Source organism: Tyto alba, unplaced genomic scaffold (assembly GCF_018691265.1).
Source record: "Tyto alba isolate M040663 unplaced genomic scaffold, T.alba_DEE_v4.0 Super-Scaffold_16, whole genome shotgun sequence".
Classification (NCBI taxonomy): Eukaryota; Metazoa; Chordata; class Aves; order Strigiformes; family Tytonidae; genus Tyto; species Tyto alba.
Window position 1 is genome coordinate 11,316,796 of NW_024881278.1, and position 21,921 is coordinate 11,338,716.

Genomic DNA, 21,921 nt, shown 5'->3' on the forward strand with positions numbered 1-21,921 from the left:
AATATCTGTCTCATGATGAACAGCAAAAGTGGTGTAGGTCAAACATAGGCATTCCTGTTTTTCATGGTTAGCATCCATAAACTCTTCAGTATGGCTCAGTATGGCTTAGCCCCTAACAGGTATGGCTATAGGTGTTGGCACTTCTGAAGCTTCACTGGATTTCTGTGGGAGAGAGAAAGAAGAAAAAAAAATAACTACAAAATGAAAGTTCCTATTTTACATAAATGTCTTTCTGCTTTGGCTCTCCACAGTATAAATTATGGCATGAAATATTGATTGGTTGCAAGGCATGGTTCCGTGGCTTATTTGCTTAACTCCTGCAGTATTTTAATGAAAATCCAATTTAATTTTGGCAGGTTAGGGTTGTACTTTTAAAGGCGAAATGGCAGATTTGTAGATAGTGATTCCTTGAAGAGTGATTATAGAGACAGTTGCTTTTGTAATTACTGCATTATATGTATTTTACCAGTGTTACATGACATTAAAATCAGTCATTAATCCATATCCTTATTATCCCCAGTAGCTAAAAACACAGGGAATGAGAAGAGTAGACTAACCACCATGAGAAATAGAATGGGTCCTCGAAGGAGGTCCTGATTGCTTAAGAAAATAAGATACCATGTCTGATAAGAAGGTTATGTGCATGTATTTCTAAGATTCTGGCATTCCACTTTGCAGATAATTTTCTTATCTAGAATAACTGGGGCTAGTTGTTGCTTGCATATTTCTGTGTTTTAATGCTGAGCTGCTGCTGCTGTCGCAAAAGTACTCTTTTTCTCTTGGGTATACCCAGCACTGGCTCTAGCTCTCAACCATGCACCGAAGCATTGCAGCTCACACGTCTCTAAACTAAAGTGGGTCTCTCACCAGATAAGGCAGAGCAGAAGGGGCTACAAATAAAGCATAATAAAGGCTCTTGGGGGTCATGGGTGATTGCCCTATGTAAAAAGAAGCAGGGAGACTTAAATTAGTTTTATTTTGCAAAACATCAGGCTATTTAAGTGGGAGATGGGTTGATCTAAATGCTTGGACTTGGGACAGAAATAATGAGTTTACTGAATCTCTAGTGCTTCTAAATGTGTATAGTCCTTTGCAAGTAAAGTGGCAAGATTAAAACCATTGCATGCAGTGCATGGCATCTCCAGAACTGAACCTTTCTTGACGTGGGAAAGGGAGTGCAGACTTTGAAGTTAGTACCCAATGTGAAGCTGAATACAACCATATGGAAATATTCACGAGTCTTTGAACTGATGCTTTAATGAAGTTTAGAGCCATACGGTAGTGACCTATGTGAAAGCAGCTGTGAAACGGTGATTGTATCTTTCTAAACATTATGAAATGCATGGATTAAACACAGAATCTCCCACAAGCACACACATTCTCATTCTGCCTATTTTCTAGTTCTTTCTGTATGAGAGAAGAATTAAACATTTAGTCATTTTCCTTTTCTGCAGGTAAGATTACTCTTTCTTTTAAATTACTCTTTTTTAATTAGTGGTTTGGGTGCCTGAAACAACACAGCAAGTTCAAGGTTTATCTGCAAGACTAAGCATTTGCTGTGCTGGAAAATGCCTGTTGCTTGGCAAGTTATTGTTTGAACCAAACAAGTTTCAACCACTGTTAATTGGCTTTTGAACAATATTGGTTTGGGTTTTTTTTTTTGTTACACAATAATTTCTCTGGTGTTTGCTCTGTGCTTAACTAGGTAAAGTAAACATTAAATCTCAATTAAGATTGCTATACTAATCAAGCAGAAATTCTCAGTAGTATTCAATTCCTCCAACCGTTGCTTTCAGGAAAGCAACGCTGTTGTTTTGCAGGAGATGGATGTATTACACACCTACAGACAGCGGACAACGGGTTTTTATCTAGTCCCTTGAATATGGTGAAATATGTTGCAACAGATGTGCTTGTGAATAAAATATTCTAGCAAATTAATGGCAGGCATGCTTGGGTTGGGTGTGTTGTGTAATGTTAAGGTGTGCCTTTAACATACGAAGCATGTTTGGAAAGTACAGTACAGCCTGAGAAACCATGTAGAGACAGACTCAGCCTACTGCAGTCTTTTAAGTAGTAGATGGTACCTCGGAGTGTTTCATACAAACCCTGCTGAGAGTGGAAAACCTGAGTGCTGGGAGGGGATCTCTGTATCACAGGGGAATGAATTATCTTCTTCTTTTTTTAAAAAAAAAAAAAAAAAGAAAAGGTACAATAATGGAAAGGTAAGGCTTTTGTAACTATAATTAGTAACAGAGGAGGATGAGCCCCTCTGCATCCCTAACACAAGAACTGTGGATTGTGGCGACTCCTCCCTTGCATGCAGAGGTTCCCAAGTAGCAGGCGCTTGCTTGCGGTGGAGAGGGAGCACCGCCGAGAGTGCCCTCTCCTCTCATCATGTCCGAATGCCGGCTCTCGTTTGCCATCTGCGCCCGGGGAAGCCAGTTGGACCGAAACACATGGGAGCAGTGGGTAATTTTTTGGTGCTCCACTGGAAGCGCACCCAACGTAGTCATGGCAGGGGCAGTCCAAAAGTAACTGTGGGGTGGGACGGTGGATGTGTGTGTCTCTGCCCGTCTCCGTTGCTGGTGCAAAACTCAGCGCCACATTTCCCCGAGGAAGTCGTGCATCTCCGAGTGCGGTGGGTCTGTGGTTGGAACTGCCATCCTTAGCCAGAAAAAAAAAGGGCTGCCTTGCCGTTTGCACTACGGAGAAGAGCCCCAGCTCATCCGTAGGCAAGCAGCCAAGCCCAGGGGGTTTCAGGGGACGGGAGTTTTCAGCATCACACGGAGTCTCACTGGGCAACACCTGGCCCAAAAGGCCATCTCTGCATTTCATGCCAAAGCTCAACCAGGAATATGTGATGTGTATCACAAAAAGAGTAATTAGATTCTGTTTTCAAATACAAGAGAAATAGGCAGAAAGACAGACTTGTTCACCTGGTTGCTCTGTACGTTTTTGGAGCACAGCTTTTCCTGGGGAACCTTGAAGCAGTAAAAATTATGATTTTGTCTGTTCAGTGAGCTGAATTACTCATTTTAAATGAAAATATTTATAATCATATGTTAGAAAATAAGTGTGATTTCTAGGCAACTTTGCTTAGGAAGAACCCTGTGGTATGAAATCTAGTCTATGGCTGCTAAATAGTTATTCATCTTAAAGCTCTGCTGGCCTATGTGTATTTTTAGGCATCCTATCAATAAATATTTTATAAAGTGCTGCAAACAGTTGAGGGAGGAAATGTTCTTTTGCAGAGGAATCCAATTTCAGGTTCACCATAAAGTGATGTGGTTTATAGGGTTTGATATCAGATACAAAAACAAGGATGTTGTATAAAATGCATCAAATGTGATCACCGAAGTAACCCCACTGTGTTGTGAATAATTTGTGATCTTTCAAAGAAGACTAAAGGCTCTAAGATGACTGTGTAGTGATAAATATCAATCTACATGTGCTCCTATATTGATGAAAAAAGCTATTTCTTACTTTTATTAACAACAAAGTCAGATTGGTAGTAAAGGAAAAGAAAACAAATGGTCTTTATTGATACTTATGCTACATGTTTAATGGAGAATAAAGTTTGCAAGTGCTTGCTTTAATTGCATATGCTGTTGTGAGAAGTCTGCCATGTCCAAGTCAGCATTTGGGGATTATAATCACCCCTTGGACGCTTCGCTCCAGCATTTCCAGAACTCCTGACTGGCGGTGCGGTGGTGGCACTCGTGTACATTTTCTGTGTACATGAGAACCGCCTAATGCTCGGTCTGCTCCTGTTAAATTGATGCAGGGGATAACAGCCTTCCCGAAGTACAAATTGACACGTATAGCTGAGGTTCAGCTATTAGCATAATCTTATAATGGCAGATTTAACTTTTGGAGCGTAATCACTGAAAACACCCCGTCTGCCGGCGTTTGCCGTGCCCCGCTAAGCTGAAGAAACACCCGGGCATGGGGGAGAGGTGGCAGTAGGTGCAGGGGAGCGGTGCTGCCGTGCTTTCTGCTCGGTGGCAGGTGGGAGCTGCTGGCCGGTATCAGTGTCCTGCCGTTAGGAAGCAAAAAAACCGATTCCTCTCTGATTACCCCTTTGGAGACTATCAGCCACCCCTCTTGTCATGGTGGGTGAGTGCCTGCCTTTTCCTTGAGGTGCCTTCCACGTAAAGCCCTCTTGATGTTGCTCAATCAAAACTGGGACGTGGGTGCAGAAGGTTTTAAGGTGAAGAGACCAGCCGTTTGCTCTCCGTCCTGCTGTTCTAATTAGAAGCTGTTGCATAAAGCAGCAAGTGCGGAGCTATGCATGCTGAGGTGGTCAATCCTCCTGAAGGAAATCCATAACTGAAAAAGGATTTAAGGCTGCAGGGAAGGCTTTCATTTCCTTTGTTTTGTCAGCGATAAAACCCATATGAATTAGGAAAGTATCAGTCATCGAATAGAAAATGTGTATTTCCCATTGCTATCACAGAAAACAAGGATTTTCTGAGTTCTGTGTTGTTTTAAAAAGCTAGGACTGGGGGCATTTGGAGATTTTATGTGTTTACAAGTAAATCATAGGATAGGAGAGGGCATAACAGTAGGCTTTTGCTTGGGTCTACAGCATTACAGCTACCTTTAATTGTGGCTCGTAAAGAAAAGAGGAGACAAGTTTCAAGATTTCAGAAGAAGAATCAGTCATTGTCAGGGTGTCCCCCATATTACATGGTGGGGGTTACAGATGAGTTTCTTAGGCATCTTCTTCCAAGTCGGTAAAGCCCCAGGGACTGTGTAGATGTCCATATTTCTGTCACCTGTCAAGAAAATTTACTTTTAAATGTCAACCTCATCCTCTCCTCATCTGTTTTTAATGTGAGGAATTGGTTAGGGAAGCTAAAGAGCAGCTCTATACACAACTGCTAATTATTAATATCAGCTACCACTTGTTTTATTGTTTGGAGTTTTAAAAAAAAAAAAAAAAAAAGCCAGGGGTTGACAGGGCAGCCTGCATGCTCTGAGAACAAAGCAAGTACTTCCAGACTGAACATTAGCACATGTCAAGTGCATTTTAGGAAATGGCTTTACTCTATTACCTGTAAAAATACTACAGGGAGTGGCTAGCCTACTCCACATATTGATGGATGAGGTTGAGAAGTATGACTTTAGTGTGTTGAAAAGGACTTGTGGATTTTATTTCGAGACAGTAAATCAAAGATAAATGATTGCTTTGCTTGGAGAGCACTCACTTATACATAGTTTTTTCTAGAATTTTCATTGCCCCAAATATCTGAGTGTAATTTGCATAAGTAGATATTTTATACCTACTTTAAATCAGATGTTGCTACAGAAGGAGGCTGGAAAGAACAAAGAAGGGAAACTGCAACATTTTCATTATGCTGAAACAAAATATTAAGACATGCTGAAATATGTACATATTAAGTTGATAGACTGCAGATACTGTGAAGGAAATGTTAAGGAACTGCCTCACTGTGTATCTGACAGAGTTTAGTGAGAAGCTTTGTCTTTTTGCTAAGCAAACACAGAACATAGCCTGGTCCTCTGCGGCCTCATTTTATGTAGGGCACTCACTTTGTACCGTGATGGATCTTTCATTACTAAATACTTTGTTGTGAAATTAAGCATTATGAACTCCTAGGACCCATCCTGTTCTGGCTGTCGAAGCAGTTTTAAAAGTATAAGATCCGTTAATATAATTAATTGGGGATTAAAGAACACTAGGTTGAAGAAAATGCTTCTAGCTGGCTGAGGATGTGACTTGAACACCCCAGAGGGTCTGGTCTGCTGATCTAGTTTGTCCGTTGTCTGTGAGTTTTATGTTCATAGATTGCTTTGCTAGACTGAACTAGCTTCAAACCTAAACCATCCCAAAGTCTGTGATACTTCAGCTCTGAGGTTTTGATTTGAGGGCTGAAGCTGCCAATTAATATCAGGAGCATTGCACAATTGCATTTATTTTTAATGAATGTAGCCAGAAAAATTCAGTTTAGATGAGCAGTGAAGTATTACTAAGTGGACAAAATACATGCAAGGGTGATTCAGATATTCCCACTTTATCTGCTGCTTGGGCTGTTGAGAATACTTGAACGTTGCATTTTCACACCTCTCATTTATGCTGAATGGTTACAAAATTTTATCTCGATCTAAGTTTTTCTTCCATTGCTTCCAAATACTAATCTAATCTTAAATAACTGCTATTCAAAGCAGACCCCATTTGAATAATGTATTATGCACAATAATTCAGAAAATATAATTGATTGCTTTTAGAATATATTTATATAACTTTGACTCCATGGAAAAGAGCAGTTGAAATATCTAACTGAATGCATAGATGTAAAGGGTTTTTTTGAACATGATTAAATATTAGTAACAAAAACTATTCTTCCAGTTCTAGTTACTTTAAGTACATCACTATAAGTAATTTACAACTCTTACTAGTATACGGTAAGTATCAGGCAGTTTATATTCTGGTTATGAACAGCATGCATGGGCTGAGCAGTAGGCTTGAGAGCTAAAATGTGACTGGTGCACGTTCCTACAAGTAATTGCTATAGCAGCATTATCAAAGTGTCTGAGATCTGCCTCCCTTGGGTTCACACCTGAAGTTTTATGGTGAAACAAAATGCCTTTTCAAGTTGAAAATACTGTGTAATGGTGAGGGGCATTGATGGCTTTTGCATTTTTTTTTTTCCAAGTAATTACATTTCAAATGTTGAGAAGCATAATGGAACATTAGGGGAAATCGTTTGCTGTCATAGTGTCCATTTATCATGAAATTCAACATTGTGTGGCTCCTTCCATACAATTAATCTCTGCAAATTGGTGCGATCAGGTGAAGAAATTCTCTGTAGGCGGTCTCACCTAACTTAGGGAGTTTTTCCTTCTCTTCGTCTGAGTGCTTAGATGTTACATTAATGTTCTGTAAAAATCAATCAAAATAAGGTTTCAGAGTTGTTATTTCTCTTATTTCAAATTGCTGCACATTGTGATGTAGGTTGTGGTTCTGCTTATTAGGAGCTCTTTGACTCAAAGCACTGAAATCCAGCATTGCACACATATCAGCTTTCTTGAGGGAACCTAATAATACAACTTGCATTTATGTAATATTTTCTGGCCAGATTCTGGATCCCAATTCCTGCTCTGTGCTGTTGAATAAAATTAGCAAGGGATGCCCCGAATGGCAAAGGGTGCATCACAAAGCAGCCAAGGAGTACTCACCTGTTTGAGGTCATAGTGTAAAACATTCATATGCGTCTGAGGACTACTTTTCTTGCTTGATAGCTGATCCAGGAGCAGAGGGGTTGAACAGAGCTTTGCAGCTCCTGCAGTCATATCCCTTCCAAGTAGCTGTTCCTCTGTGTTGAAGTTTATTACAGATATTAAGATTCATGATATATGATAATGTTAAGGCAAGAGTATTACTCCATTATCATTATGATGAACAGACAGCAACAGATGAAATAATTTCACCCTGGGTCTCAGTGAAGTCTGAACAATGACTCTGGAATTTAGAGGACTGAGGACAACAGAGTATTTCTTTCATCTGAGCAGGCTAATCAGAAGTCTTTCAGCAGGGAGACAAAGGTGGTCAGAGGTTGTAAAAAAATGGAACTTGCAGTGATATTATGGAGAGAGGTCCCACACTCCAGAGGACAGACCTCAGGAGAACTGCAGTGGAGGAGGAGGAGGAAGAGGTTGGGTCCTTTGTGTAAGAAAAAAAAATACTAAAGACAAGAGAAATCAATGATGGACAATGTGTGAAGGTAGTTTATAATTTTGTTCAGAGCTAAGAAATATGGAGAATCTAGCAATTACACATTTTTGTAAAGATTTAAAAAAAAAAAAAAAAAAAGGAGGAAAAAACCAGCTTCCTCTACTAAGTTCTAAGTTGCTGTGTTATGCTGCCAAAGGGAAAGAGGCAGTATCAAAGCTTCCTCAGACTCATAGAAGCTTAAGAGACTTGAACATGACCCTTCAGTGGCTGTCCAACATGAGGAACTCAAGAGTGTGCTGACAGTGACAAGCTGCCTGGATGCTTGATGTTGAACCAATGAGAAAAGGACTGATTTAAGGTCTTATTTAATTCAGATTTTCTGATATGTTGGTCTACATTGTTTTGGTTGTGCAGTTTGCTCTCCTGACAGCAGTACATAGCCATTACAGGGAAGAGATCTAAATCTGAAGAGTTGAGGTGTGCTGGAGATCGGTACGCGGTCGGTCACGACGAGTGTGTCAGCGTGAGCGTAACAGCCCCTAAAAAGGATCTGACACATCGTGTTGCTGTCATCACATGCGTACAGATGAACCTGTGCAGTTTGACCACTTCAGCTCCTCCTGTTGGCACACAGAGTAAAACCAGGGGCTGGCTGGAGGTAGCTTACACTGCCCTCCAAAGCTACACATCTGGTCTTTTTCCCCAGCATAAATTTATCCACCTGGGAGTTATACTAGTTTTAACTTCATTTATATCACAATAACATTCCCATATAGACAAGACTGACAGACTCAGGGAGTTTAATTATAGCCTTTCCTGACATAGCATTCCTATTCAGGGAGCCATCTGAACATCTTAGATGCACCAACACAAACTTCTAGATTCCCATCTGAGTTAGAGCGTGGGTCTCACAAAATCCTTTTTAGTTTTAAAGAGGAACCTTACACTGTCTTTCTGTTTGCGTTCCAATCAAATGAAATTTCCTTGATTTTGTGCTGTATTTCAACAAATAAAATTATACAATCTTATGAAAATAAAATATAAAAGGTAACTTACAGGCTTTTGCCAGAGAATGGAAAGATCTTGTCAAAATATAATGCCGTATAGAATGACTGGGGTGTGCATGGATGGTTAATTTCTCACTTTGCTTTCTATTTTAAATTTGCCGCCATATTCCTAGTAATTGGTCATAATGTAATACCGAAGATGAAACATAAGACTTTATATGACTTAATCAGTTTACATTAGATTTTTTGGATTACCTCACAACAGAAATGTCTTTGGAGTATGTTTCAGAAGCATGCTATGGTGCAGTCAGAACAGCGATTAGTACGTAACTATAAGCATGTTCAAGTTTAAGATAATTCCCTATGGGCTTGGGCTTTTAGTTTTAAATATCACAGGAAATGATGGGCCAAATGCACAACTGAAGTGCGAACATTTTGTTTCTCTGGAACTGTATAGCTTTACACCAGCTGACAATCAAATATGTTGTTATTAATCTGTACCAGCATGTTATTAAAGGTGGCATCAGGTTGTGCAGGCACAAGGCATGTGAATTAAAGCGTCATGTCAGGCTCAAGTTCTGGCATCCCCCTAATTGTTGGGCATTCATTCCCTTTCACACTTAAAATTTTCCAAATTAAATGTTTTGCATGTGGTTTTCCAGTTGCTTTAAAAACAAACAGCAAAAACATACTCCACTCTGCACTATCAAACTGACACCCTGAAGCAGACAGCTGGCGCAGCTAGAGCCGGTGGATCCACCTTGCAGATCTCTGAGGCTGAGATGACAGTGATTAGCAGGAGTGGGACTTACGTCCTTTAAGATGATGGATCTTCATGGACCAGACATCTGCCAAAAAGTTGAAATCTTTGCTAGAGTGATTAGCAGATAACTGCTGACAGTGGATGGAAAGCTGAAATCTTGGTGCCTGTTCTGATAGCTACAAACACGTAATTTTTCCTGCCAGTGGCTGATCCAGCATCCTTTGTCCTTATCCCAGGCATCCCCATGCCATTTGTTCTTTTTAGCTTTCCATGTGCTACTTTGCTCATTTACTGTAACTCTTCGTGCCCCCATCCTCTCTTCTCTTTGCAATGGTGTGTGTGTGTCCCAGCCTCACAGTAAGCACAGTGTTTCATTTCTTTTCCCAAATCCTCTAGCAGTTTATCTCAGTTACCTTTCACACATTTCTGGCCCTTCATCTCAGTATCCCATCTTGCCATCGTTCTAAGCCTGATTTCTTTCTCCTTCCTACTCAAGTCTGGCCTACTCTTCACTGTCCAAATGCCATCAACAGCAGTATGGACAGTGCAGGAGAAATTGTCTCCCGGGTCTCAGTTCTTTTTTCTGGTGCTGGGAATCCACTTCCTATCCTCTGAAGCAAGACCATAATTTTAGGTCCCAAACCCAAATGACCTCCTGTGTGAGCTGAAGTTTTTCTTAGGCTGAAACCCTTGGGTAGATTTTCATACACATGGTGAAATAGGTAGGTTCTGCATGTAAATAATGTCTCTGTCTGCCTTCCTCTTTTTCATTTTTGCTTAACCTGGTCTGAGAAGTTATGGAACTGTTTCATTACAAGTATATGTGCATGCACATATACTTACGGCTTTAAAAAGTACCAGCAGGGTTGGAATGTATCTTTAAATACCGATCTGATAAAACTAAGAATGATTGCGGAAAAGATCTTCAAAATGGAAAACACTGAGTCCTAAATGTAGGTATTGTACTATTCAGTGTTGTATATTGAATTCACAGCGCTGAAGTAGTGACAGATAAAGCTTTTCTTATGCAAATAACACAGGTTTAAACTTTCTATGCTTTCTGTTGAAAGTGATTACTTCAGAAAATTGAAGGCTGAATACAATTAATGATATATAAGTTCTTGAAGGCTAAATGATACCACCTGAAGCAATCAGGTGCCACTCCCACAGCAATCACCTAGAGCATCTGCCAGGCTTGTGAAGCCCTACTGCTTTCTTGTAGCATGTTTCTCACCTGAGTTTTGAGTGCCCTTTGTTAGACAGTTATGAAGTAAAGGCATTGTTAACAAACCCAAATACCTCTGTGACAAATGTACACTTTCATAAACCATGTAATTAACTGTATCTCCAAAACAGTGAATTTAATGAAACTCTTATTTTAACTGAAAGGCAATTGGGCATTGTCTCCTTTCAATGCATGTGTAGCTAACTCTTGCTAGTATTAACAAGTTGCACTTGCAGAATGAAGCTTTGTAGGACATTTCTTGGCCCTGCAAAACTGGTGGGTTATTTCCTCAATATTTTCCCTGGTCCCACCGATGTTGTTTGAGTTTTTAAATTAAATCATTAAGGTAAGGAAATGTGGCAGATTTTTAGTAGTGGAACTAACTGCTTAATATTTGAAAAGATCATTTTTCAATGACAGGTTTGTGGGAAGCCAGCTTCAAATTTCCTTTCCCTGCTTTGGATAAACCTGTGTAACTAAATGATAACCAGAGGAAAAAGTGTAACAAAGGAACTAATACCAGGGAGGGAACAATGTGTTCTTTTAGCCCCTCAAAATTTTTAAATTGTAGCCTTTATTATAAAAATCAAGAAAGGAAAGTGTTGGCAGTGGGACTGGTGCTTATTTTTTGAAAGGTAACTAGGGTTGGGAGAGAGATACCAGTTCCACTTACCTGCTCCACCTGACTTAAACTAATTTGCCTTGAGTGAAAGACATGCTCAAATGAACTTGAAGAACTTAGTATGGGTTGGTCACTGTTAAATAGAAGATTCCATGGGGGTTTTTTATTGTCTCTGTCTCTCTTTGCAGTGAGATGAGATGGCTGATTTACCTAAATGGCTAAAAAGCAGTCTGATAGTTTATGCCGTTTTCTACATTTCTTCTAAAATTATTATTTTGTACTCTGTGTTTTGAAACAAGATAGGAAAGCTTTTTCCACCCTGAAAATATGACGAGTGAGAACAGAGACTGCATATTAGTTGCAGGAAGTATTCCTTGCAGAGGGCTCTTCTTGCCATCTTCTCTTTAGGGACCAGTAATAAAATTTGCATGAATATCAGTGGAGCAAGATATTCTTGTGTGACACAATTTAATAGCCAGGGATACTCAGAGTAAGTAAAACTAGCAGTACTGTAATTCTATAAAAAGGATGGAAGTATAGCTCAACATAAGTGCCTTTCTATCTTCGCTGTATAAGAGGGATTTTCTGTAGCTAAATGAATCATAGAACACCAGGTTGGAAGGGAGCTCAAGGATCATCTGGTCCAACCTTTCTTGGCAAAAACAAGGTCTGGACAAGATGGCCCTGCACCCTCTCCAGCTGAATCTTAAGTGTCCAATGTTGATTCCAGTCTTTTCTCTAACTTTTTAAAGTTTTGCTAAGAATGGTCTTAAAACATGTGATTAAGTTGCAAAAAAATAGCCTATGTTAGCAGCTCACTGGTCAATTAAAATCAACCCCACTTCCCCAACAAAAACTTAAATAGTAATTTTTGAAGTCTTTAGTTATGCTATGCCTGAATTTTCTGAGATGAATACAAATGCAGTAAGTTTCATATTAGAAAAATTCAACAATCTCTGTACATGTGATTGGTAATACAGGAATATAAATTAAAAGGTTTGTTATCACTGTTGTAACGTTGCAGTTTAATAAGCACAGAGGCTCTACATTAAAAAGAAAAAGAACCTGCAGAAGTCTCCACTGTGTTTCATGAATTTAGAATTAATGGAGACCAAAATGTTTACTTCAGCAAAAAAGAGGTCTAAAAATAAAACGATATTAGAAAATACAAGCATAATGCCCAGAAACATTTCTCTTCTACTTAGAGGCAAAATTATTTTCATGCCTAGGAGAAAATAATAGGATTGCATTTCATCAATCACATTCCTTTCTATAAATTTTAGACTTAGTACAAATGTAAAAACAAAACAAAAATCAAACTGCATTTTTGTTGTTCTGTAATGAAATATGGTGTTTATGAGAGAAGAATATGGATGTTCTGAAGAGAATCTTGAAAAGAAAGTACAAGTGGCTTTTAAAGAGTTCACATATTACCTGTCCCTTGTTCTCAAGCTATTTTATCTACCTGGGGGAAATGAGGGTAGAAAAGATAAGTTGAAAAGAAGCGCAGCTTCTTTTGATCAGTATGATCCATGACAGAAATTTCTGTATTTGCAGAATGAAAATTAGCCAAAAAAAAATACATCTGGAAACAGAAATGTTATACCACTGTGAATCTAAAAGTTAGATAAGAGAGAAATAATGTGACGACTCATTCATTCTTCATCCAAGTCATGACTGCTTTAACAAATGGCACAGTATAAATAATACACTAGGCATTATGCAATTAGGTGCCAGTGATCTGTTTGCTGGCATGTTACACATCAATATCTGCCTCGGAGGATAAAGTTCAGGTTTGTGCCATGTCTTTTCATCTGTGTGTGTGTTTGTGTGTTTTGTTTTGTTTTTTTTATCCAGCATGAGAAGCCATTGGGTTACTTCTGTCTGCAATCTCACGTGGATTGCAGGGGCCCTGTGGGCAGAGGGAGCTGTGGGGTCAGCCGGCAGCTCCCAGGAGCACGGAGAGGAGTCCTGAGAGCGGGGACGTGAGCTTCTGTTTCCATCAGCCCCCCTGCAGAAGGGAGGGAGAGAGCAGGAGGGAGCAAAGGGAGCAATAGAGACATGGTTCAGAGCTCATGCATTTGTTATGGCCAGCCTGCTGCCCCTCCCCAGTACCTCTAGTGGGAGGGATAGAAACCGTTTGGTCTTTTTACGATACCTGTAGTTCTGCATCAGTCCCAAGCAAGACTCTGTCATACCATTTTCAGGAAACAATGCAAATGCTAGTCCATTCCTCTGCCGCTGCAAAACAAACTTAGGTCTTTATCAATGCAAAATGTGCATGATGCTGACGTGACTCTGTGCAAAACATGCCGTTGGGTTTTTATGACATGAGTTGGCCTTAATGTGAAGGGTGTGAAAGATCGACAGTTCACTCTTCATTGCCGCCAGCACCATTTTGAAGTATTAGTCCAATATTCATGGTAAACATCAGTTATTCCCTTTATAAGTACCAAACCCTGTGCTATAACTAAAGACTTGGATCAAGTAACAAATTAATTACTCCAAAAAATAAAGCTTCTTCCTCCTGCCAAAAACTGAGAAGTGGTAACTCCCATCCTTGATACGCTGTCACTGTGGTTGGTGCTTGCTCTGCTTCCAAGAACCACAGGTAGCACAGGATCAGCTTGTTTCAAGAAGAGAAGTCCAAAATAGCCCCTGGTCTTACGCAGTGAGTGTGCTGTTAAATATCTCCCTACAAGGCCTTTAAATATGGAAGAGTGACCAGTGAAAAATACATTGATGAAGATGCATGTTTTTATTAATTGCAAGCAGGGAGAGAAACGGGGAGGAAAAACAGTGGATTAATTTTCCAGACAGCAATTCCCTGGGAGCTTCACAAGGGGACAAGGAAAGTGACATTCATAAATAAAATTAATACAGAAATTGGTTTTGGTCTACATCTGCAAAACTAACATTATTCATATGTTGCAGGAGGTAAGGGACATAACCTGATATGATTAGATTATTTGCATATTTTTAATTAGTAATACTTTTATTGTTAAAGATTAGTGCAGAGTGCTGCTTGGCTAGCTGTCCAGGTAAAAAGTTGTAGCTTTGCCAGCATGTGGATTTTCCCAGCTCTGCTTCTGCTTTTCTCCAGATGAGATAAATGGCTCTGAGACTTTGACCAAAGCAATTAACTCTAAATTCAGAGCTTAAAGGAAAGCCAAACAGTTCTGTTGACATTATTTTACTATAAATCCTTTTCTCAAATATATTTCCGCTATTTGTGGTAATTTTGCCCATGAGAATGTAGATGTCTGGGAGGAGGAGGGGACCTGGAGCAGTAATACAAATGCTGCTCTTCATGGAAAAAGTACTGTGGATTTTAAGGTTGTTACGTGGAAAGGCAGACTTTCTGTACTTTATGTAGAGAGGTGGAGGCCAGTGCTAAGGTTATTCTGCTTTGCTGTGTGGGGCAGCTGCATTCCCATCACCACTGAGATTCAGGGACAGAGGCTGGAGGTGGCCTGCAAGGCATCCAAGTCATTGTCTTGAGCTTTTTACCTATACCTCAGAGTTTGATTTCTGCAAAACTGATTTCATTAACTGGAAGGCCTTACTGTGTTTGGTTATTATATCCTAGACATTCCTTTATTTCTTTTTTTTTTTTTTCCATGAGGGGAACTTGATAATCAAATCTTTTGCTTTCTCCCAGTGTCAAACACTGACCGATTCAAGAAATAACATGATGATATTAATTAGATGAGAGCCAGTTTTGAGAAAGTGTTTTGATTTTCAGTTACTGTATTTTCACATTACAGGGTAATAATATGCCAGCAGTTAATAAAAGATATCATAAATATTGTGTATGTGGTTGAAATATTAGCATTTTAATATCCATGTCCAGAAATAACATTTTTCAGCAGCATGGCACTGAGAAAATGCTTTTTTGTATGTGGGTGGACGAGCAGTAATTGATGCACATGTACTTGTTTGACCTGTAGCAGGTTAAATACAACTTTAGAGGCAGTTGTCCAAACGGCATGTCATCTAGAGCTGATATTACTGCTAGATCACTATAGCATCTTTCTCAGCAAATGCCTCGTGCAATGGGAGATTATTAACACCAGGGAGAAGCTAGCTGGAGTACAACTGATTAATGTGACATATTTGAGTTTCTTTCTACAACTGTTTCAACAACCAGTCGTAGAGATCTGCTTCATACACAGAAAATTAAATTTAAATTACACAGTCTTGGCTAGAAAATTGTGCAGTTAATCCCATCCCAAAAAATGAAATTTGATTTTTTTCCACATGAACTCTTCTGTGATTTTTCATACCCTGTTGGTTTCTGCCAGCATTCCCATTGGCTTAGTTTACTTTATTCCTCCCTTCAAAAGAAAAATAGGGGAAAAAAAGGAATATATATGAGGGATTGGTTTTTAGGAAAGTCCCTTACTACCTCAGAAGTTAACGTGTCCAGATTAAAAGTACAAAATGACTGCTCTGAGCTCCTTTCTGTAAATATTGCATGAACTGTATTTTTAAAGGAAAGCTTGCCACAGCTAATGAAGAAGATAGTAGTGTATATCTTGTTTTTTTCAAAACCTTTGTTTCTACCATGGCTCTAGCTATATACCCTTCTGCTAAACTGAAGCAGATCTTTGTGTTTCAATATCAGTTGTATTTGATTCTCTGTGAACTAAATGGCAAGTATTAGAATAAGCTTTTTTTTCAGGAGGAAAAACGGAGTAATGTGAGCAGAGGTGATAACCAAGCATTTCAGAAAAAGGGGAAAAGGAGAATTAGAGGTTTACATCTGAAAGTATGTTTTCAGACAGTCATTTGTTAACAGTCATTAAATTCTTACCCATTAATCTTCCCATAATCAGGTGTGTTGATATCAACTCCCTTCTATCCTGGCCATCCTGTATTACCACCTCATCTTCTTTGTTTCCGTGACCTCACCATTAATTTCTCAGTTTTTCTGTTATTTTCCCTCCCAACACAACTGTGCTCCACCCTCCCGTGCCTTAACCCTTGGGCTGCTGGTGCTGCCTGCCTCTCCCTGTGCCGCCCCGGCTGTCCTCACCTCTGCGCTTGCCGGGCAGGGATGTAAATATGCCGAGTTTCCTCGGAGGGGCTTGCAGCCTTGGCAGGGCTCTCCAGGCACCATCTGTTCCCAGCATCTCCTTGGCCAGCCGCGGGCTCCTGCCTGGCTTTTCTCTGCCTCCTTTCTTCCTGACCTTCCTTCCTGCCATCCTGGAGCATCATTTTGGAAAATTTGCTAGATCAGAGCCTGTGTAACTGCTGGTGCTCGCCAGTAGCATCCTCACCTGACCCTTCTCACCCTCTGCTCCCCTCTCTCGCGCTCATTTGTTGCATCTGGTCCAAAATCAAACTGTAAGCTCCTCAGAGCAGAGCCTTTTCCTTCCAGCCGCCTTGAGCACCAAGCACAACAGTGCCTGGCTGGTATCATTAAGTGCTAAAGCTGCACAAATAAATAAGAATAGTTTTGATTACACAGTTGAGGTTCTCATCTAAAATAATTTAAACATTAGTCACAAGCAGTTATGCTATTTATAATTCATATAATAATTTAGGACTGCTAGGTTTTAACTGTTGTGTAATTTGGATTTACTTGCAGTTCTCATGGGATAAAGTATATTATTGAACAAGAAAGGAATAAACTATATTCAGAGTAGCTGTAGGGTGCTCTGATTTAAAGGAGAGCTGGTGAAATACTGCAGGAGAAAATATGCAGGATCCATTATGCTGTTAATGAATGCACAATTCAGATTGGTGATTTAATTTTTAGATCATATTTCTGTGGTACCCTCAGGTATAACTGGCTTCATACATAAAAACTGAATAAGATGGTATGTATTTATGCCCAGTCATGCAAAAGATGAATAATCAAAAAAAATTACTTTCCCATATTGTTTATTCATTTGCAATTTTTCTTTTTTTTTTTTTTTAATGACATAGCATTCAAAGAGCAGTATTAGAGGGGCACAACCATAATTGCTGCTATCTGCTTTGGAACCATGGTAGTAACCTTTGAGGCAGCTTGATATTTATGCATAGCTATAGACAGTCGCTGTATTTAAGCCATGACTAGAGCATAATTTTTTTATCTGGCCAGAAGCTTTCTTGAAATAGTTACCATTTCCTTCCTCAGGCAAGGTGGCAGATTGGTGATATTTTAAACTCTCTCTTGGCCAAGAGACAAATCCCAAAGTCCTTATTTTTGCACACAGACCTGATTGATGTAATCAAGACCTATTCCTTAGGGGGCCACACCCATGAATAATTGTCAGAAACATTATGCAGTGACTTCTAGCTTTACAAAATGTGATATTTTTTTTTGTCAATTTTTTATATTGGCATGTTAATTGTAAGCTTTTTCTACCATCCTTTTTCTGAAGTTTGAACAAATGTCCAACTTCTTAAGAAGCCACACGTTACAGTGAACTTCATTTTAAATCCTACAACCACATCCACAGAATGACTCTGAAAAGCTCTGAAAGTACACAAAGAAAAGAAAATGCAATCAAAAGAAATTCTGCCTGGTCTTACAGGTTATACACTTCCTATTTTATATTTTTTTAAAAAATAATCTCTTAGAACTAGAATATCGCTTCTTAAATGAATTTGAACAACTCACCCAAGAGACATTCTAATCCGATCGTGTATTATGATGATAGCAGCTGGATGTTATCCTATTAGGCACTCAATGTAAATAAGGGATTTTCCACTGACTTTTAAATCCTTGATTAATGAGAATGCTTGAAGCAGTGTCCTGTAAATTAGCCATAGTGCTAGCAACAATTGCAATTCACTTAGGAGAACTGATTTGTTTTAAACCTTCCCATCCAAATTAAAAAGCATGAGGAAAAGATAATGTGCAGTAAGTAAAACATATTACTCTATCTTGCATTATTTATCTGTACCCCATGGCTGTCTTAGACCCTTAGGTCTCAATCCTGCTCTATGTTCAGGTATATTCCTGTCAGTCAGAGCTCTTCTGGAGAAAGAATTCTGGTAGCTAGCCCATAGTATTTCTTTAATTTATGTATTCTTTATATTCTCTAGTGTTTTAGCTAATTCTTAGTCCCATTTTAAATTCTGTTAAGCAGCCAATGGCTTTTATTTGGAGCTTTGTCACTGCCATCTCACTGGCCTTTCACAGCTCCTTTGCCTTTTTTCTGATAAAAATATGTATGAGTAGCGGGAAAGAGATATTTGGGTTTGGGGAAAGGGGAGAATAGAGAGAGGTTGTGACATATCTATTAATTGATATTTAAACCAGAATTCTTCCTGACATATCTTTCTGAAGAAAACATTTTTCACATCATCTTACCACTTACCTTCTTACTGAAACACTGATACTTGATTTATTACTTGCAATAAAATTAGTTTTATATCTAGTATTGACTTTGAAACATACATTATTTCCCTTAATACTGAGAGACATTAATGAGGTCTTTACTGACATGCTATATTCACATTTATTTAAGGTACTATTCATTTCTGTATCATAATATACGTTCACTTTTATCAGTCAAGAACTTCCCTTTGTTCTTGTAGAAGTGTGAATACTCTTTCCATAGATTGGAATTAGTGTCACTTTATAAAGACAGTTTTGACATTCCCTCTTATAAGTAACTGAGCAAAGTATCTCTCATACATTAAGATACTTAAAGCGTGTGATTTTTCCATAGTTATTTTCTGGTAATTTTGAATGCACTGCAAACTGTGGAAAAAGTAGTTACTTAAAGTAAACTCTGACCATACTATCCTATATCAAGAATAATCAGAGACACTGCAATAATTGTATAAATCTATCTGATCATTTTACCTCAGTTCGCTCAAGTTACAAGGGTTACTCATCCATGCATGTACCAAAACAACCTTAAACAAAATTCTAGTTAGACTAGTAGATCTAACAGACCATCATTTCAAGCTGTGACTATTATGTATGCATGTGATCCTCTGTAATCAGGATCTGTTTACTAGAGATCAACTGGTAGATGTTCAGAATTCTGGATACGGCAGGCCATAAAAGTATAGTCTCCAGTGTTACAGGCAGAAGGAAAAATATGACATTGTGGTTTCACTGGCCAAATTGAAACTGTTTGGGACATGCATGATAAAGTTTTTTATACTTATTAATTGTGGGTTTTATAGTACAGAGTTAACATTTTATGTGCAGGCTTGATTGGTTACCTGTTTGTTTATTTTTTCTTTATACTTTAGGAAAAACATAGGCTCTTTTCCATAAAGAGACTAGGATATTGATTTTCAAGCTTAAATGGTTGTATTCTGAGGAAAAGAAATGGACATCATAAATTCAAGAGGACGTTTGTAGCTGGCTCTTGTTATGACTTTGGTTTTCTACATGGCAGAAAAAAGGGACAACTAGAATACTTTTTTGGGGTCTTTTTAACTCTCATTGAAAATCTGCCATCTAATTTTTGCAGCATTACAGATTTATAGAGTGGTTTCCTCCAGCTATAAATTTTCTGAGCTATAAGGGAATATAATTTTTGTGATTATGGCATCAAACTATGACAGAACATAACTGTCGTCTATAGTCTTTTTGGTTACCTTCAGGAAGTTACTTCATTCTCTTATGCCACCGTCTTCTACCTGTAAAATATAATACTATTATAATAGGCTTTTCTTTGTTATGCCTTGCATATTAATGAATGTATTCCTGTATCACTTTCCTCCTTCACAGAAGTGCTGAAAGCATATATTCATTAATATTCCTGAAGCGTGACAAAGAAAAGCCTATTACTGTAATATGCTTTTGCTTTAAAACTTCAGTTAGAATAATAATGATAAACAACATTGGTTAGGCTTCGGCGCTACTGTACAGAAATAACATTTTTACATGTTCAGACTTAAACTGGCGAAGGAAAACTTTGATGTACTTTATGTCCCTCCTCTATACTCATGGAGAAGTAAAAAAAAAAAAAAAGTTTCACACTCACTGAAGTGGGTTGTATCTCCTCGTTGGTGTGTGTATCACACAGGAATCCAAGAATGGCTGTTTGCCTGCTATATCCATAGCCTCTTGTTTCAGTATGATGTAGTCTTTTTATTCTTTCCATGTATTTCCTTTGGTGTGGTGAACAGAAGCTTGAAACAGACAGTTATGAAACGTCTTGCCCATAGGAAAAACTTCTTCCTGACCTCATTAGTAATTGCTTGAGAAATGACCAGGAGCGTGGCAGTTTATATTTCCCTGCTATTATTTCCCCTAATAACTGTGGATGTTCTTATTACATTTCTAAATGACTGTTCTCAGAGGTGGCTCGAACAGAAGATACTTCATTTTATCAGGTTCAGATTGATTGCCTCGGTGTTTCATTGAATATCTCCTTGTTCTTGCAGTGTAAGAAGTAGTAGATAGGAATCCCCAGTTTCTTTTCTTTATAGTGTGTTGTATCATACATCCCCAGGTCTGTCTCCTTTGTCTTGATTTATTTGATTTCTTTATACAAAGAACTGTCCAAGCTCATTTTGGACAGATATTCCTAGAACCCCTTGGAGTTAAACACAGTGCTCAGGCAATACTCAATTTATTTAAGAAGAGAAGAGGTTTTCACTTATTTAAGAAAATAGGATGATACCTTAACACTGCATATATTTATTATTGTTTTATTTCCTCAACTTTCTTTTCATTAAGTAGATTTTTCAACTGAATGACAGTAATGTTTGCTTCTTTTCTCTTTTTTTGGTTCTACATCTGAGAAAGCAAGTGCAAATAATGGAGAAAACATCACTACTTTTCTGATAGTTTTAACAGCTATAGGCAGTTCAATATTTTGACTTGTTTTTTTAATGATCTCAGTGTTTTCAGCAATATCATAGTAGAGATATTAAAGATAAAGAGGGAAGACCAGCGGCCCCAATATACATATTCTGTCCTTCTACTTTCTGTTCTTATTGCAAAAAAAATATTAAAATCTTTAAGTGCCTGCACTGGATATCTAACACAGTTCTTCTAAAAACTGACAAGTGCGAATTGAAAAGCAAAGTCCCATTAATAGAGAGTAGGAGTGTCACTGTGCCATTACATATTAAGTCTGGAATAGTCTGGGCCATACAAAAATCTGAACAATAAAAGAAATGCCAGTAAGAATCTTACAACATGTACAGCCAATTAAAATATATCTATTTGACTCTTATTTTCTTTTCAGACCACAGATGACATCCTGGTGGCATCGGCTGAATGTCCTAGCGATGATGAGGACATCGATCCCTGTGAGCCGAGCTCAGGTGGGTTAGGTTAGTCAACTTTTTTATTACTTTCTTTTATTTTATATTTGCATGCTCCAGTCCCCCAGGCTCCCATGTAGTGGGACAGTCCTTTCTTACATAGCAGGGAGAAGTCGAATTGGGGCCTTTCCACACATGGCAGTGTCAGCAGAGAGGGAGAGTTTGCTCTATGTTTTTCAAAGACAATGGATGGGAGCACATTGATAGTCGTGGTCTGAGCAAGGTTATAGCTTGACCGAGGACCTGAAGCTGGGCTGGGAGGGACATTCTAGGGCCCCTGCAACTGTGTTGTCATAGCAAAGAAGGGACAACTCCATTTAGGAGAAAGATGTTTGTACCTTAAGCATTTTGCCCAGATAAGATAAAAGTATC

At 38.7% G+C, this 21,921-nt stretch overlaps 1 protein-coding gene across 36 annotated transcripts in view; it reads left to right on the top strand.

The window, feature by feature from the left end:
• Positions 1–21,921, top strand: part of NRXN1 (neurexin 1) — a 722,710-nt gene that overhangs the window by 680,208 nt on the left and 20,581 nt on the right. For 25 of the 36 annotated variants that reach the window (XM_042789877.1, XM_042789898.1, XM_042789885.1 and 22 more), the window contains one exon: positions 21,471–21,558. In XM_042789877.1, coding sequence (XP_042645811.1) covers positions 21,471–21,558 — 88 coding nt within the window. The remainder of the gene's footprint in view (positions 1–21,470; positions 21,559–21,921) is intronic. The other 11 variants (XM_042789881.1, XM_042789888.1, XM_042789914.1 and 8 more) reach the window with 1 other exon arrangement.